At 38.5% G+C, this 16,202-nt stretch overlaps 1 protein-coding gene across 5 annotated transcripts in view; it reads left to right on the top strand.

Moving 5' to 3' along the window:
- The window catches only part of Pbx3 (PBX homeobox 3), a 193,240-nt gene that overhangs the window by 135,464 nt on the left and 41,574 nt on the right, over positions 1–16,202 (top strand). For all 5 annotated transcript variants that reach the window (XM_050161698.1, XM_050161702.1, XM_050161700.1 and 2 more), the window contains one exon: positions 9,611–9,852. In XM_050161698.1, the coding sequence (XP_050017655.1) occupies positions 9,611–9,852 (242 nt within the window). The remainder of the gene's footprint in view (positions 1–9,610; positions 9,853–16,202) is intronic.

Here is a 16,202-nt window from a genome sequence, read left to right on the forward strand (position 1 = left end):
TCAGTCATTATTTAGATGCGGTGTTTATATTAAAAGCCTAGTGTACTTTCAGACAAAATCATGTGGCAACTCTAGTAAAGCTTGTGTTTCCTATAATCATATTTTGCTCTACAAAGCCCTTCCAATAAAACCCAGCCTGTGTCCTTTATAATAGTACAGATAAAACTTTATGTGTGCTCTTGTGTTGGAATGTACAGGGAATGCCAATGACTCTCTTGGCATATTTACTAGCATTCTTTCTGAGCGCTCCCTGTGCATCAAGATAATTTGGCATTCCAGAAATAACAAAGTGGACATTCTTTCCTGAAGGGAGAAAAAGGGAAAGGGTGGGTATTTGCTGTTCGTGATTAAATCAAGAGGCTATGATTTATAAATTCACTTTTGCAGTTTTGAGAAAAGGAAGAGAAATGAATACACAAATAAGCATGAGATTAGTTATCTGATAGGGCCGAGGGACTTGTGAGTGATAGATATTAATCACTTTAAGGTACATAGATATATTTGAGATTTTAAAATTCAGCTGGAGTCTAGTATCTTCACTTGAGTAAAGTCACGAATGGCAAAAGGACCCTTTCTCCCCATTAGTAGTTTCAGACTAGACATTTTACTTAATACGTGGATATGCATGCTTTTTAATACTACCATTCATTTCATCTGTGAATAGTTGATTAAAGTTTCCAAAATACTAATGAAGAGGATATGTAACCTTGGCCTCATTTTAAGTAATCTTAACAAGAACACTGTGTAGCCATTTCGAACACTTTAATTAGTACATTTGCCAGAAGAGCAGAGGCCTTATTCAGAACAAATCAGCAGCACCATTCACTTCCCCTGCGCTCCTTCACACGGCTGTTCTCAAGGCTCCGTGCTTTCTTAAAGGTGTGAGCAGAACTCACTCCCGGTGACCCATCATCAGAGCCACTCGACTCCTGGAGGTGATGGGCGAGTGAAGCTGGCGCCATAACATTGAGATAGGTAAAAGCAATAAAACAACCTGCTATCAAAATATGCTGCAGAATAATGGCAACACAGTCTCTGGTGAAGGAATTTAATACAGAAAATGCTAGAATCTTAAAAAGGACAAAGTTGACCATGTAACAAATACTATTAGAAATTAGATAATTCTTAAAACTATAGGTAGAATTATTTTAGATCACTTCCATATTGTTTATATATGCATAAGTTGGTGTTTTGGTAATGTTTCATTTTTATGTATTATACCAAACAATTCATTCTCTGATTGAAAGATGCAGTATTTTAATAAAATTATTTTGGCTGTGTGGTTTTAAGTGAGTGTTATTATTTGTTAAAGTGCCAGTTGTGTGCCAAGTGTTCTATTAGGCATTTTATAGACTTTATGTCATTTGAACTTCACAATCATTTCCTCAGTTGGTGGAACCCCTATTCACAGAGAAAAGCAAAAGACTTCCTCTGGTCACAGAGACAGTAAGTGACAGGCAAGATTGGAATCTAGGCTACTCTGACTCCAGAGCCACATTTTCCTGTGCTGTGGTTTATTTAAATTATAATTGCAGTGTGAGATTTATTTTAATATTTAAAATATTTATTTATTTTTAAGTGTATGTGTATGTATGTGTGCTACATGTGTACAGGTGCACTTAGAGGCCAGAAGAGGCATCCAGTCCTCTGTAGCTGGGTTTACAGGCAGCTATGCGCTGTCTCATGAGGGTCTGAGAACTGAACTATGAAGGTACTCATAACAGCCAAGCCACCTCCCCAGCCCGTAGTGTGACTTTTAAGTCCAATATCATGATCTATTTCTCTAGATTTTTTTTTATTTAAAAAAGAGGAAACTGTATTTCAAGTTTTTGAGTCTTTTGTGTGTGTGTGTGTGTGTGTGTGTGTGTGTGTGTGTGTGATGTTTTGCTTTCATGTATGTCTGTGTACTATGTGTGAGCCTAGTGCCCATGAAGTCTAGAACTGGAATTAAAGATGGTTGTGAGCCACCACATGTGTGGTGGGAATTAAACCCATGTCCTCTGGAAGAGCAGCTAATACTCTTAACTGTGGAACCATCTCTCTAGTTCTGTATTTGGATTTAAAACAAAAAACAAAAACATTCCTATATGACCATGGGTTTTGTGGTAGCTTAACCTCTTCAGAATTTCATTTTCTCATCTGTGAGGCCAATGGCATCTACCAGGATAAGGTTATTTAAAAACCAGTGAGAGGGCTTGTGGAAGGCACAGGTGTGGTGTGTGTTCAATACTATGGAAATTTATACCTGGAGGAAACTCTTATACCTATGTTACTTTAACATTAACACTTGTAAAGTAGGAAGTGAAAGCTCTCTACATCGGGAACAAAAGGGCAGGAGACATTGTTTTTAGGTAGAAATATTTTGAATTGTAAACTGTGTCTGGAAGATGTGGTCTTGCAAACACAAGAGCATGGAAGGATACAGCTTTAGGTCTGCACAGGATGCCCTCTGTGTTAGAGGGAGCAGCTCCACAGAGTAATGTTATCCTATTCACAGCATGGCAGTGATCTTAACTGACAGGACAGGAAATGAAAGTGCAATGGCAACCTCATTCTGCTGCGAGAAAAGGCAAGGGGACGGAGTGTGGGGCTGTGGAGAGGGAAGCTTGCAGTCTCCTTCTGTGTAAGCCAGTGCTTGTCTGCACAGAGTATAGTATACAAGGACCAATTAGTTGCTTTTGAGAGTAGTCCAAATGTGAGCCTCTCATTTTCTGGTCAAGGCATTTTGAATATGTGGTTCCTTTCAAAGGCTATCACTGACACGTTAGGTCATTAGATCACTGGTGACCACGGAGTAGCTAGTCACAAAGACCTATGGTATTAAAGCATGATGTTATCATAATTCTGCCTTCCCCATAGACACAGTTGGGTTCTGGAGTGCTTTGCTTTCTCTTTAAATCATATTGTTTTACTCCTTTTTAGAATTTGTCATATTTACCAACCCTAAAAATCTCCTCTATAGAGCATTTTCTTTGAACATCTTTTCTTTTAGATAAAAAGAAAGTGGCCCTTTCCCTTCCCTACCACGTGTAATAATTTCCTTTAAAAAATAGAACGCAGGTAACCCTGAGTGCTAATATGCGTAAGAAACATGGCCCGTTTCCTCCTCATCCTTTTTCACTGTCTCATGCAAGCACAGCATACTTCATATCTTGCCCTGGCCCCTGTTCTCTTCTGTAGCTGACAGTGCTTATATATCAAGCCTCCAACAAGATGCAGCTCCATTTAACAAAAAAGTGCCTTAAAAATGTAACTCTGCTTTCTGCATTTTTATTGCACAGTCCATCTGCTCCTTCATCTTGGGCTGCTCTTCACTTCACAGTGACAAGGCTCACTCCTTTTCCTGTCTCTTGAGGCAAGATCTAATTGGCAAGAGAAAAGTCTTCAAATTTTGCCTTTACTAGCTAACAGTAGTTTCAGGTTTTTTCCGTAAACATTTTGTTAAAGTAAGCTTGAAGGTTAAAGAGAAAAACGTAATGAAACTGAAGGATATAAGGAGTCTTTTCCTGCACAATGAGAAAAGGTTTTCAAGTGAGCAAATTACGCTGTGGTTTTGTAGTATGGCTGATACTTTTGATAGTTTCAAATAGCAAAATGCTTATCATTACTTCAGGGTTAGCTCTTGTGTAAAATATTCTACTGTTCCTGATAAAATTAATCTGAGTATGTGATGTGGCGGGGGTTGTTGCTATCATCAGGGAGAAGAGATTCTCACTCGTCCTCTGTGCTGCCATTTGCATTGCTGGGAGCTTGCAGAAACACCAGAGTCATAGCCTTGGGAGTTCCATGGCAAAGAAATGCTGGTGCTTCAGGAAATGCCTTTAAATGGTTTCCCTCCCCTCATTTCAAGTGCATCTGTGCAGTTACAGGAAAATAGCAACTGTGTTCTGCTCAGGAATCTAGTACCTGCACAGACCAAGATACTAATAATGTCATTATGACACCTAGCCGTTTTCCATCGAACCGCTAATAAAGGTCGTTAGTTGCCAGCTTTCGTGAGTGAGATGGCTCTGCAACCAGTGTGCAGAGGAAGTTACCAGTGCTGTGTGCTAGAGACAGGCATTCTGCCAACAGCTTTATAATGAAGGAGAAATGTAATAAAGCAACAGATTGACAGTTTATGTGTTGAAAGTGAAGGAAATGGAGGTGTGGAGGAGCATTATGGGGAATCTTTCTAGTCATATCTTCAATTTAACCATCAGGGGAAATGCTTCAGAATCTTAGATTTATGAATTTCTAGTAAGCAGTTCCCCAGCATGTAAACAAACCTCAGTGGGCTGTTTTAGGAAGGTAGATTTGGGCAGCGAAGTAATCATTTTTATTCCTCTGATTTTCCAAATAGAAATGGACATATATGATAAAAATGTCAGCCACACTCTCCACGTCAGGGCCCTAACAGGATTACATGTCAGTTCTTAATGTCTCGCTCTGTTTTTCTTTGCCATGAATGGCTGCATTATTGCTCACAGGAACTTCACTGTAATATATGGTAAGAGACAAGTAGCTCTTTATGGCCAGTGATTATTCGGTTTGAATGAAACCTGTGATTTATGTCCATTTAACTGAAAAGCCTTGTAAATTCCCAGTGCTGCATTTTCCCTCAATAGAGAATGAGTCAAGCGAAAGTGACAACTGGGTTGGCGTGGGAATGTGCAGTGCATTGCCGTGTTATATTTAATATACCTGACATGAAAAACGTGCACACGCCACACAGCCACCTTAAACAGGAGTGGAAGTGACATTAGCTTGTAATATGACTTCCATATTCAGTGGATTAGACACTAACATGGACTTAAAAGGCAGCTTGTTTGGAGCGGGCGTGGGATGGGCATTGGGGCCAGGGGTTGAGCTAGGCAGCTGGATTCTCTGTGATTCATTCACAATATTTTAAGAATTAGCTGGTTTTCTATTGGTATCTGTGAAAGCGTATGTGCTTTGCCTTCCTTGATGAGGGTCATCTCTAGTGAAAGCATTATTTCAGGAAATGCTGATGCTGCTCAGTTCTACTCTCCCCTGGTACCCTTTCTTTTCCTCTCTCCCCATTCCTTACCTCTCTTTTCCTCTCCATTTAAAGGTCAGCCTGCAATAGGCTTGGTGCCTTAGTTCTGGCTCTGGTCTCTCCGCTGTTTCTCTTGAGAACCACAGCCTCTCACCCTCCCCTACAGTCTCTTCTTTAGTCAGTGGTATACAAAGTTTGTCAGTGCCTTTCTCTACTTTATTTCCAGATTATATGAAGGTTTTCACAAATTACAAAAAATATTAATAATTTCAAACAGAATCTTACAATAATTGACTATGTCACTTGTGTCTGGTTCTTCAATGTCACACTTCACAGCTTCCTTACAGGTTCAGGGGATTTTTTATTTCTTCCATGTTTGGGGAGAAAAAGAGGTTGGTGTGTTTGTATTCATCTTTATAGCTTGATTAGATATCTCAAACTGGCTGTCTTGAAATGTTTAAATGGAATTGGTATTGTCTTTAGTCAGGTTCATGACTTCTGACCACAGTCCTGCTTATTACATGACAGACACACAATGAAATCTGTGGAAAATGATAAGGTCAGCTGGAAATGCTAGAATTGTTACTTGTTTAAAGCCTCAAGAATTCAAGCCTTGTTGAAGATAGATGATCTGGCTTTGTTTATATGATTTGGCTAAAATATTTTCTTCTGAGCTATATCTCTGGCCTGGTAGTGAAAAATAAAGTGTGTTAGAACAAAATACAGAGATCTCATAGTCCAAGCTTTGTGAACAATCAGGAATTTTGTTTCGTAGTATGCTCATTAGGGAAGAAAACCAAGTTTCCACAATGGTGCTTCGTTCTTGGTGAATGACATACTCTTTACAGAAAGAGGTTTCATTACTTTTCTTCGTCGCCATTATGACACTGTGGATGGAAATGCTGGCTGGACCTCAATGTGAGTCCCAGCGTGTGAACTACACATTTGCAGTGTCTGTGATCTGAAGCCACAATTTGGTCCTGCATGAACAGAGGTTACTCATGGTCTAGTGGCTTTGCTTGGTTAGTGCTCTTAATTTGCACCTCCTCCTCTTAGGGCAAGCCTTGTTGTGCGTAGTGTTGTGCTACTAGAGGCTAGCACTGCACAGTCCAGCCAATGCAGATTCCTAATCTGCTTATTTATAATTCAAAAGCTTGCCTATATATTAATGAACTCTTAATGAGCTGTTGAAAATGCCTGAATTACAGTCAGATTATTGAACTGAAACAGCCCCATAATCATAGCATTTGAGTGGGCTATAGGTACTTTTCACATCTGCAGCTTAGTATTGTGAAGGGTGTGTGTGTATTCAGAGAAAGCTTTATAATAATTTTGACCTGTAATTTATTTATTGCCCTCAGATGCAGTTGTCTATGCAGATGCTCTCTCCCATTATCTGTGGGGCAGGTGCACAGCGTGTTGAAAGACAGCTAATTAGGATTTGCTGAAAGATATGCAAAAACTGTGGGATTATAACAAAGCCAAGTTCATTGTTAAACAATGTTTTACTGTGTTTGTATGATTTGTCTAGATCTTCTGGGTACTGAAATGAATGTCATGCCTATAAGAAGACTGCAAACAGAGTTTTGGATTTTTGTTTTGTTTTTGCCTCTTAAGAAAATAATGCTGTGATAACCAGAAAGCTGTGGTGTAAAACTTTATAAACCTCTTTAGATATACACGTTTTGAATTAAAATCTTTAAATTTTTGTTTCACCAAGTTTTAATGTGAAGTTACTAGGATCCTTTGATGTCATGGGACTGAATCATTCATTCTGGCCTTTGCAAATTTAGTCTCATTAAAATGTTATAGGAAAAAAATGTTTATAGGTGCCCAGAGGAGTGGGGTATTGTGACTGGAAGTCTTGTGTGCCCTGGGGGGTTAGAAAGACTAGTAATGGTGATGGAGAGGTAGGAAGGATGGGAAGTCAAATAACAATGTAAACAGAGAAATAAATACAAATATTCAGACTGAAAGTAACTTTAGAAATCAAGTACTATTTTTTAGGCATCCCGTAATCATTACTTTGCTTAACAGAGCAAATCTATTTACTTTCTAGACTGTAGTTTTGAAAGTGACTTCTTTATTGATCGACAGCCTTCTCGATGCTGCCTAATCACACATGCTCTCCAGCCATTTTTATTCACAGGATATGAGGTTTCTGTTAGGAAACATTTTTTCTCATGGGATTTGATGCACATAATTTAGAAAGTAAATACAGAAGGATTTCATTAAAACATTTTTTCTTGTTCTTGAGGCAAGCACATGTTGGTTTACTTATGGTTTTATAAAGCAGGCATCATTAGAAAGTATTATAGCTGTTAAAATATGTACTTATAATTTTTCCTGTGCCCACTGCTACTGAGCCTCCTAGTAGTAGCACAGGGGTGTACAATATTAAATGCTATTAGAATGCCACAGGTACCTAGGCATTTTCTGCCTTTTGTACTCCTGATGACTTTTTTCCACTGAAGGTCTGTTTCCCTGGTTTATTAGTCAGTGAGCATCTACTACTGTCTGCCACACTTGTTCAGAGAACTCAAAGAAGTGTAATGGTTTTTACTCTGACTGTTGATGTACTGTCAAAGACCCTTACCAACATGGCATGAGGAAAAGATTGGTGTGTTTAAATACAACGGGGAAATTAGAAACCCTATAGAACCTTGAAGGTGTTTTTTGTTTGTTTGTTTGTTGTTGTTGTTGTTGTTGTTTAAATACACATTTGCAGACAGGTATGGTAGCTCACGTCAAGGGGACAAGTGTCTGTCATGCCAACGTGGGCAATGTAGTAATTCACTAAAAATTCCTTTCTTTTCAGAAGAAGTACAATTATCTAGAAATAAAGGAGAAATAACCCCCCCCCCCAAAGTGAGCAGAAGTTGACTTACAACAGGGAAGTGTAAAGAGCCTAACTTGATTTAAAGCAAAACAGAACTAAAAGTACAGGATGAAGCCAGCCAGCGAGTTCAGGCACACCAAAGCGTGGGGACCGGGATGTGTAACCAGACGTGGTCCTTCATAATGTCTTAACGCTCGGAACATTTAAGCGAGTCAGAAGAGAGAAGAGATGTTAAGTTGAAAATAGCCACTTAGCCACTATGGAGCAGTTCTAGAACACTATGAGGCAATTCTTTCTAGGCTCCAGTAACTAGCAAGTACACCATCAGCAATGACGCGTTCCTAGAGATTTGAACTTAAAGAATTATCTAACTTTTGGTTTCTCTAAATGAATTTATTGCCTTTATATGTTATAATTTTCAGATATTTGTCTTTGAATAGGCAACTGATGTAATTTTTAAATTATGGTGACTTAGTTTTATTATTCAGTTGAAATTATTTTTAAACAGAAGTGACAGCTTTAAAATGTTTTTGGGGGAGGAAATCAAAATTGTTCATTTGAGCTAAGGCAACCAAGAGCTCTGTCATGCTGTGAGTGTAATTCAGGGCGTCTATTGATGACGTCTGTTCGTAAAAGAACTGGTGGTACATGTGGGTTAGCATATGAAATCTCAGAGCTGGTGATCAGTTGAGGACTTGGCAGCTTATAGATGTTACTGTCATGTAAGTTACACCAGACACAGAGTGTGTGCCACTGCGGATAAACAACAGGCACACGTGCAAGAGGCAGAATCCAAATGCAAACATTTGAGATGCCAGCTCCCCCTCCCCATGCCTTGTAACTAGTGCTGGGAACCTGCTTCTGAGCAGATTTACAGAGGTTAATTGGGCTGGGATAGTTTATATTGTGTTACACATTAATGAAAATGCTGATTTTGAGCTGTCATGACTCCAGTGCTTTTTATACCATGATAATTATTTTAAAACTTTGTCTTCTGTGTTACTGAAAACATCTTGGCAGAACGCCTGTGTGACCTGATTAAACCTATGAATTGTCAGCTGTGATCTATCGTACTCAGAAGAGGCTGCTGACTGGCATCACTTGGAAATCTTGATGTAAAAGCAGAATGAGATTGAAACTACTGTGCCCAGCACTCAATTGCCATGTCAGTGGCACATTTTAAACTATGTTTGGTGTCCTTGTGCAGTTTGCTGGCACGTGCCTAGCAATGACCTTTTAATATGTATTTAAGTCTAGCTAATTACTTCATATCAAATGTGTTTTGCTTCTGAGATTGCATGATAGAAAAGCCATTTAGTGCTGTGTATTTCCAAATTTTTTGATACATCTTGTGGATTAAAACTATTTTATGGAATTTTCAGTTCTATTTATCTGACTATATAAAGAGACAGATTAGCCACACTTTGAGTTTGTTTATATCTCGGCAACATTTTCTTCTTAGGTCCTTCTTCCTACTTTATGAATAAATCATTTAAATCTGAAGTTTGGATAATCAATATTCTAAGAAATTGAGCTTGCCTCTTTCTAAGAGTCCAAGTTTGGATTAAATTCTGAAGGGTCCTAGGATGCATGTAAATATTTTAACATCAAGTCTCATAGTCAAGCTTGTTTATCCAATGGGAGCGATGAAGCTCCCAGCATGAATTATAGTGCACTGATGTTGTTTGATCATTTTCTCAAATAAACAAAATACTCACACTGTTTGTCCTCTGTCTCTCGCTTCTTCTCTCTGTCTTTCTCTTTCCTTGAAGGTCTCAGCATCAGAGGAGCCCAGGAGGAAGACCCTCCCGACCCCCAGCTAATGAGACTGGACAATATGCTTTTGGCAGAAGGGGTTTCAGGTCCTGAGAAAGGTGGGGGATCGGCAGCAGCAGCTGCAGCCGCAGCAGCCTCTGGAGGTTCTTCAGATAACTCTATTGAACACTCAGATTACAGAGCCAAATTGACCCAGATCAGACAAATCTATCACACAGAACTGGAGAAATATGAACAGGTCAGCAGCCGCCACTCCCAGCCCTGCACAAACCCTCTCTTGCTCTTCTCCTAGACTGTACTAACCAATTCCAAGGGCCATAAGGGGTAGGTGTTAACACAAACTAAACAAAGATGATATACAAAACCAAGAGAGTTGTGGGAGCCATGAAATGAAGAACTGCTGTGAGCTTTGAGGGGCAGAACCAACTCTCATATCCCTTTGTTCCAGTTTTATTCATTCCTCACATTCATGGTACCTAACTGCCACACCTGTAAGCCCTTCCTTCCCACTAACCTCACACTTGGTGCCCTGCAGAGCTCTGTAGAATTCAACCTAGCTTTGTTCATAAGCTTTAACAGCTGGCAAAAGGAGAAGGATCATTGCATAGTGATACTGTGAGTTCTAGGACCCTCCTAGGACTTAATTCTGTGGACTGTACTAGACTGTGTGGACGGAGCTTCCGGGATCATTTGAAGATGAGATTCCTGGTTAATTATAACTTTGCCAGGACAGGGTAGACCAGGCATTGTGTGCTAAACCCTGATCACAAAGAATAAGGATTAAAAATCTTCTCAACAAACTTACTAGCCATACTTCATTGATCCTTGGTATCTTTCGAGTTTAAGCTATGCCACTGTCCTATCTGCTAATAACAGAAAGTCATATTGTAATTTAACTCTGGCATGCTATTGATTACCAAGTGACTCTAGATTTCCAGAAACCCATATTAGTTAAAATGGAAGAGAAATAAGTGATTCCTGGATTCAACATAATATGGTGAAATGCGGGTTATCAATTTTTAACATATTTTAGTTAATAATTTAAGTTTAAAATTCTACTTAAATTAAGGACTTCTCATTTAACATGGATTTTCATTTGAAAGGCCTTTAGAAGATTCACTATGATGTCAACTTTTGAACATACACAAAGATAAAGAGATGAGTTAGGTTGAGTCTTATACAATAGATACTATGTTAGCAGTTACTCTTAATGCCCTTGCACTTTAGTGGGAACTGTGTGTGTGTGTTTGTGGGGTGGAGGGTGTTCCTGGTGACTTTCCTTTTCCTTAAAGAAACATTAAGAGCAGTTTTAGGTTCAGGGCAGTATTATCTCAGAGATGTCTTCCATGCTCCCCATTCCCACATATACGTGGCTTACCTGCCAGAGAGGCCTATTAACCCTCGTGAACCAGCACCTGCACATCAGCACCCCACGTCCACATTCTCCTGGAGAGATGCACATGCTTACAGCATCTGAGAAATTTGCCCTAATGGTCCTTGTTGCACATCTCTCTGCTTCTCCCTCCTGCTTCCTCTCCCACCCTCTCCATCTTCCTCTCTCTCCCTCTCTTCCCTTTCCTTGCTTCACTACTCCCCCACTGATCCCTGGAAACCACTCTTTGGTTTTAGTGCTGAATTTTCACGGTCTCTGAACAGTTTCAGTTCAATATGTTGGCCCTCCACCCTGATCTTTTCTTATTTTCTGAGAAAGATGGTATTAAACAAATGTTGCATCTTTATCCCAGAGGTGAGTGTTTTGAGGAAGAATAAAATGCTACAATATATGTTAAAATGAAATGCAAATTAATAATATAAAATTTTCTATTTTGGGACAAGACTTTCTGGGATTCAAAACTGTTTCCATTTACAAGGATAAATTTTGGAAAAGAATGTTCAGATAAGAAATTTGGAAAAATTATTGTGTATGTGTACAGAAAAAAATTCAGCTTTTTGATTTGAAGTGAATAATTGAGAATAAACAAAATAAGTCATGGTTGAAAGGTTGCCCTGAGCATAAACAGTAGAAAATGATTCTAATTTGTAGTATAATCCTAATTGCATGACTTTATGTTAAATAGGTCTATGCATGTTTACCAGGCAACTGCCACTAGTCACCTTGCCTAGAAATGGCCACATTGATCTCTTTGCTCCTGACTGTCCTCTGCCATAGTACTCTTCCCTCACAACAGGCTTACTGTTTATCAGATGGGCTCTCTTAGAAATTGGGTGAAGCTGGCATCAGTGGAAGCCTTCTTATCTTAGAAATGCCCTAAAGATTTCCCATGAGACGTCAGTAGTTTCAGTCTTAGCTAATACCAGAATCAGCTCAGTAGGGTGTACGTGTGTGTGTGTGTGTGTGTGTGTGTTTTGCCTTAAAAATGCATATTATACACAAGTTCTACATAGCTCAATCAATCATATTTGAATTAAATATAAAATTGGGAAATAACTAATTTAAATGTTATAATGGCTTCACAGATTCTTTAATATGTGTTTCCTTCCTAGTTTTTAACGTGCTCAGAAGGACATGTATAGACATGTGGAATCTGTGCAGCACTATGGGCAGATTATGATGAAATGATCATAGATTTAGCTGACTTACTTTACACACTTTTTTCTGTAAGTTCTCAGTTGTTTACAGTTGATGCAATGGTATTTAACCTTTTGAGTTGTCTTTGGACAGCTTTAGAGCTGTGTTTCTGCCAGTGTTGTCTTATAGGAAGAGATTTTCCTATGTTTAGGCACAAGAACGAGGGGTTTTGGTTAATTGAATGGTTAAATAGAGCTGTTTGAGGGCAAGGAGTGACATTTCTAAAATAGATAGCATTGTATTTCCATTCTCTAGATGAGGTGATTACCTAGTGTCACACACTAGTGTCAGAATCAGGTATCAAATCAGGTCATAACTGTCCTTGTCTGTGAGTTCTATTGCTAAACACATAGAACTGGAAGATAATGCAGGCCATCAGACTCGGGCATCCTCAGATCGGCTTTGAATTTGAAATGAAAACAGAAACAGATGAAAACAACTATAAAGACTTTGCAAAAAATATATCTTTGTCTTAAAAGAGATCCTGGCTGTTAAATAATAGCGTTTATCAGGAAGCAGGAAGACTACGTATGTCAAGGCAGAAGCTTTGTTGGGAGATTCTGTGAGTCTCAAAGAAATAAACCGCATCAGGATCTTAAGCGGTATTTACTCTGCTGTGTTTTGCAATGAAGCTGTAATGAAAATGTATCTGAAGCCTGCTCAGATTTAGATTGCCATAAAATTAACAAACATCACCACTGCAGTAAATTAAAGAACCTCACAAGTTAAAGCGCAGCCACACTCACAGTGAGCAGGCTAGTGCTGCAGCAGGAACAAAACCACATCTAAGCTACAAGGCTTAGCTTTCCATATTAGGGATGGATTGTCTTTACACTCCTGTTCTGTTCCCTCTAGAAAATGTTCTTTGATCATACATCTCTATTTCATAGACTCAGAGATTTGATGATTTTGGAGATAATCATCCAAATTCACTTACAAATGTTTTTGAGATATTACATGTTAGATGTGTGTAGTGAGATATTTAAATATTACCACCACCCAACAGGAAAAAATAACATTCTCCTTTGGTCTTGCTGGTCTGACTCCTAGCTGGAATATGATAGTTTTCCAAAGCTTGCAGCAAGTACCTCAATATGTCATCTTGAGTTTATTGCTTTCTTCTGTTTGAGAGACAAACCTCCATCTTCTTGATTAGCTACAAATCTTGGAAAATGCCTTTACTGTATTTTTCAGTGTCCATATGGCTAGAGGCCCAGCTGTTAGAATAGATGAATTCTGAATGAACTTAAGTCCTGGTGCTAATGAGTCTTGTTTTAAAGAACTGAAGCTCTTGGTTGAGCTGTTCTTTCTTGGTTTTTCTATCTTGCTACCAAAAGGGAATGGACACACTGGTTTTTGCAAATGAGATTTGACCTCAGTGTTTGTCCTCGGTTGAAGAGGAAAAGATATATCATGCTCTGCAGCTCTCCCACTCTGCTTGTAGCAGAAGAAATGCTTGTATACAGGCAATTCATGCTGTAATTTACAGCTGCTGTAATAGAGATGACACATTGAAAGCTATCTACTATAATTATATTGAAATACATTTTTGCTCAAGGCAAAAGTATTGTAAGGTTCCCAACCCCTCTTAAGCATCTGGAAAGCTGCTCTTTGAATTCATCCGAAATCCACTAAAGCACTAGAACTGGACCTGAACTCCGAATGTGCTCAAACCCAGGTATCATTTGGCAATTGCAAAAGACTACCAAGAACTTACTACTGAGGTTTCTGGAGCCTCCTGGGGAATGGAGGGTGGAAGAATTTAAGCCACAGTAGAGACTGTGTTTGTGATTTTGGAGCATCCCTACATTCTATACTTAAATTTGCTGGCAAAATCACCTTTTCTTGTAAAGGGATTTTATTTTATCAGATTAAAAATGCTGATGTTACCACTGGGGGATGTAGCTTGGCAGAAGAGCCTTTGGCATGTATGTGATCCTAGGTTCGATCTGTGGTAGTGGCAGAAAAGGTGCTGATGTATTGCCGTGTCACCTCAAGTGCCTAGTTCCGTTTTGCCTTTCATGATAGTCAAGCAGATAAACAAAGGGCAGTAACTGGTGTGGCTTTTGTATTTCAGTCTCCCTAGCAAGGCTCTTTTCACCCACTGCTTCATGGGAAGTGTCTTTAAGGTCTCAGGTGTGCTGAGCAAGTGTTCTACTTCAGCCCCTTTTAACTCTATATCAAGACAACAAGGTCTTGCTGAGTTGCCAGACTGGCCTTGAATTTGTGAGCCTCTCACTTCAGCCTTCTGAGCATCTGGGATTATGGGCATGTGCCAGCATACACAGCCAGGTTTTACACACTGGCTTTCACACCAAAGGTTTTCTTGCTTGGAAGGAATATTTGCATATTTCCCCTTTTCTCTACGTTACTGGTTGGTTGACTGTATATTGATCTCATTCCAGTTGGCTTATCTAATATCTTTAAATGGTAACTTTTATCCTCAAGAATTTGTAGACTTAATAAGCATTCAATGAACATGAAAATCTATAACATTAGAGTAAGATCATATGAGGTTATCAAAGCATCTAGAAACTGAAGAGTTAAAGTCAGATTTTAGGGCCACCTACTGTTTGTTTGAAATGGGGTCTCACTATATTGCTGAGGATGGGCTCAAATTCCTGGATTCAATGAATCTTCTGCTTCAGCCTTGAAAGTAACTGGGACTGTAAGCATGTAACATTGCATCTGAATGGGCTTCCACCTGTAAGAGACAGTTGTTCTTTCCATCAAATGTATATTTTAGAATGGGGTTGTATGAACTGTTGCCAGTAATCATCGTATTGAGATAGTTGCAAAGACTGATTTGGTTTTTAGAATTGACCACTGAACCATTTAAAAACTTTGTTTCAAATCTGTGCTTGTCCTCTGTCTGATTTCACAGTTTCACATACAATTTTGTGTATTTAAAAGAATAGAAAAGTGTTGAGTCTTTAATTTCAACTGAAAAAAAAGCACCATTACAATTTTTTTAAAAAAACATTGAAAACTTTAGTTTTGCATATAGATATCTCAAATATATTTGAATATCAAGAAGACAGTTTTACCAGTCAAAAATATCATCAGAGCATTATCTAAAATCTAAATATTTTAAACCCTGGATTATCAGATGGTTTCTGTTTTCTAAAAAGAAAGAAATGGCGAAGAAAGGGGCTTATAATAAGAATTGGTTAAAATGTCTTATCAGATGAAGCTTTCCATGACTTAGGTAAATTGTATCAATATTGTGCATGTTTTAAAACACAGGTATTCGTCCTTGTTTTTAGTAGCTGAATTGAGAGCAGAAGGGGATTCTGCCAATATTCTCATCAGAAAGTTCAAGAAATCAAAACTCCTTTTCCTAAATATTTGAGTTAACTAAGTAAATTTGCGTTTATATTATATCTTTTACTAGAAAGTTTTTAACTGATAATTCCACTAGGAAAAGCAGTAAGATGATGAAAATTGTCTCTATTATGTAGAGATGTAGTTTTGGGTGCAGGGAGATATGTGAACGTCCTGCAGTGTGGCCAGCATCCAAACTGCTCTGGAATCATTTGAGCATTTACTCTGTTATATGTTTTTTTTATGAAAACACACCTTTTAAAGAGTAGATGCTGAGGCACTGCTGTGCTTTCCTCTGAAACCAGTACAGATGATGATGAGAATGAGGCTGTAATTTACTTTCAATGATGTAGGGGAAAATATCACTTTGTATAAAGTGTATGCGTCTTTCTTAAGAGTGTACCCAGTTTTTAATTATCTAAATGTAAATACTTAACGAATTTTACTTAGAGTAATGAGCTAAAGTGCATACCACATAAATGAGATGTTCTAATTAATCATGTATGAACTACTGGCTTAAAGAAAAGCTCTGGGTTCTGTGAATCTGGGCTAATGCCAAATTGCTCATCAGCATTTTCATTCATAGATGGCTTCATTTAATAAGTTGTGAAACGTTCAGCAAATGTTTTTGGAAATTATGGGTTTTTAAATGGAAAAACTTTTTTCTTTTAACC

The sequence above is a fragment of the Alexandromys fortis genome, unplaced genomic scaffold (genome assembly GCF_014885135.2).
Source record: "Alexandromys fortis isolate MF-2015 unplaced genomic scaffold, M_Fortis_MF-2015_v1.1 scaffold_74, whole genome shotgun sequence".
Classification (NCBI taxonomy): domain Eukaryota; kingdom Metazoa; phylum Chordata; class Mammalia; order Rodentia; family Cricetidae; genus Alexandromys; species Alexandromys fortis.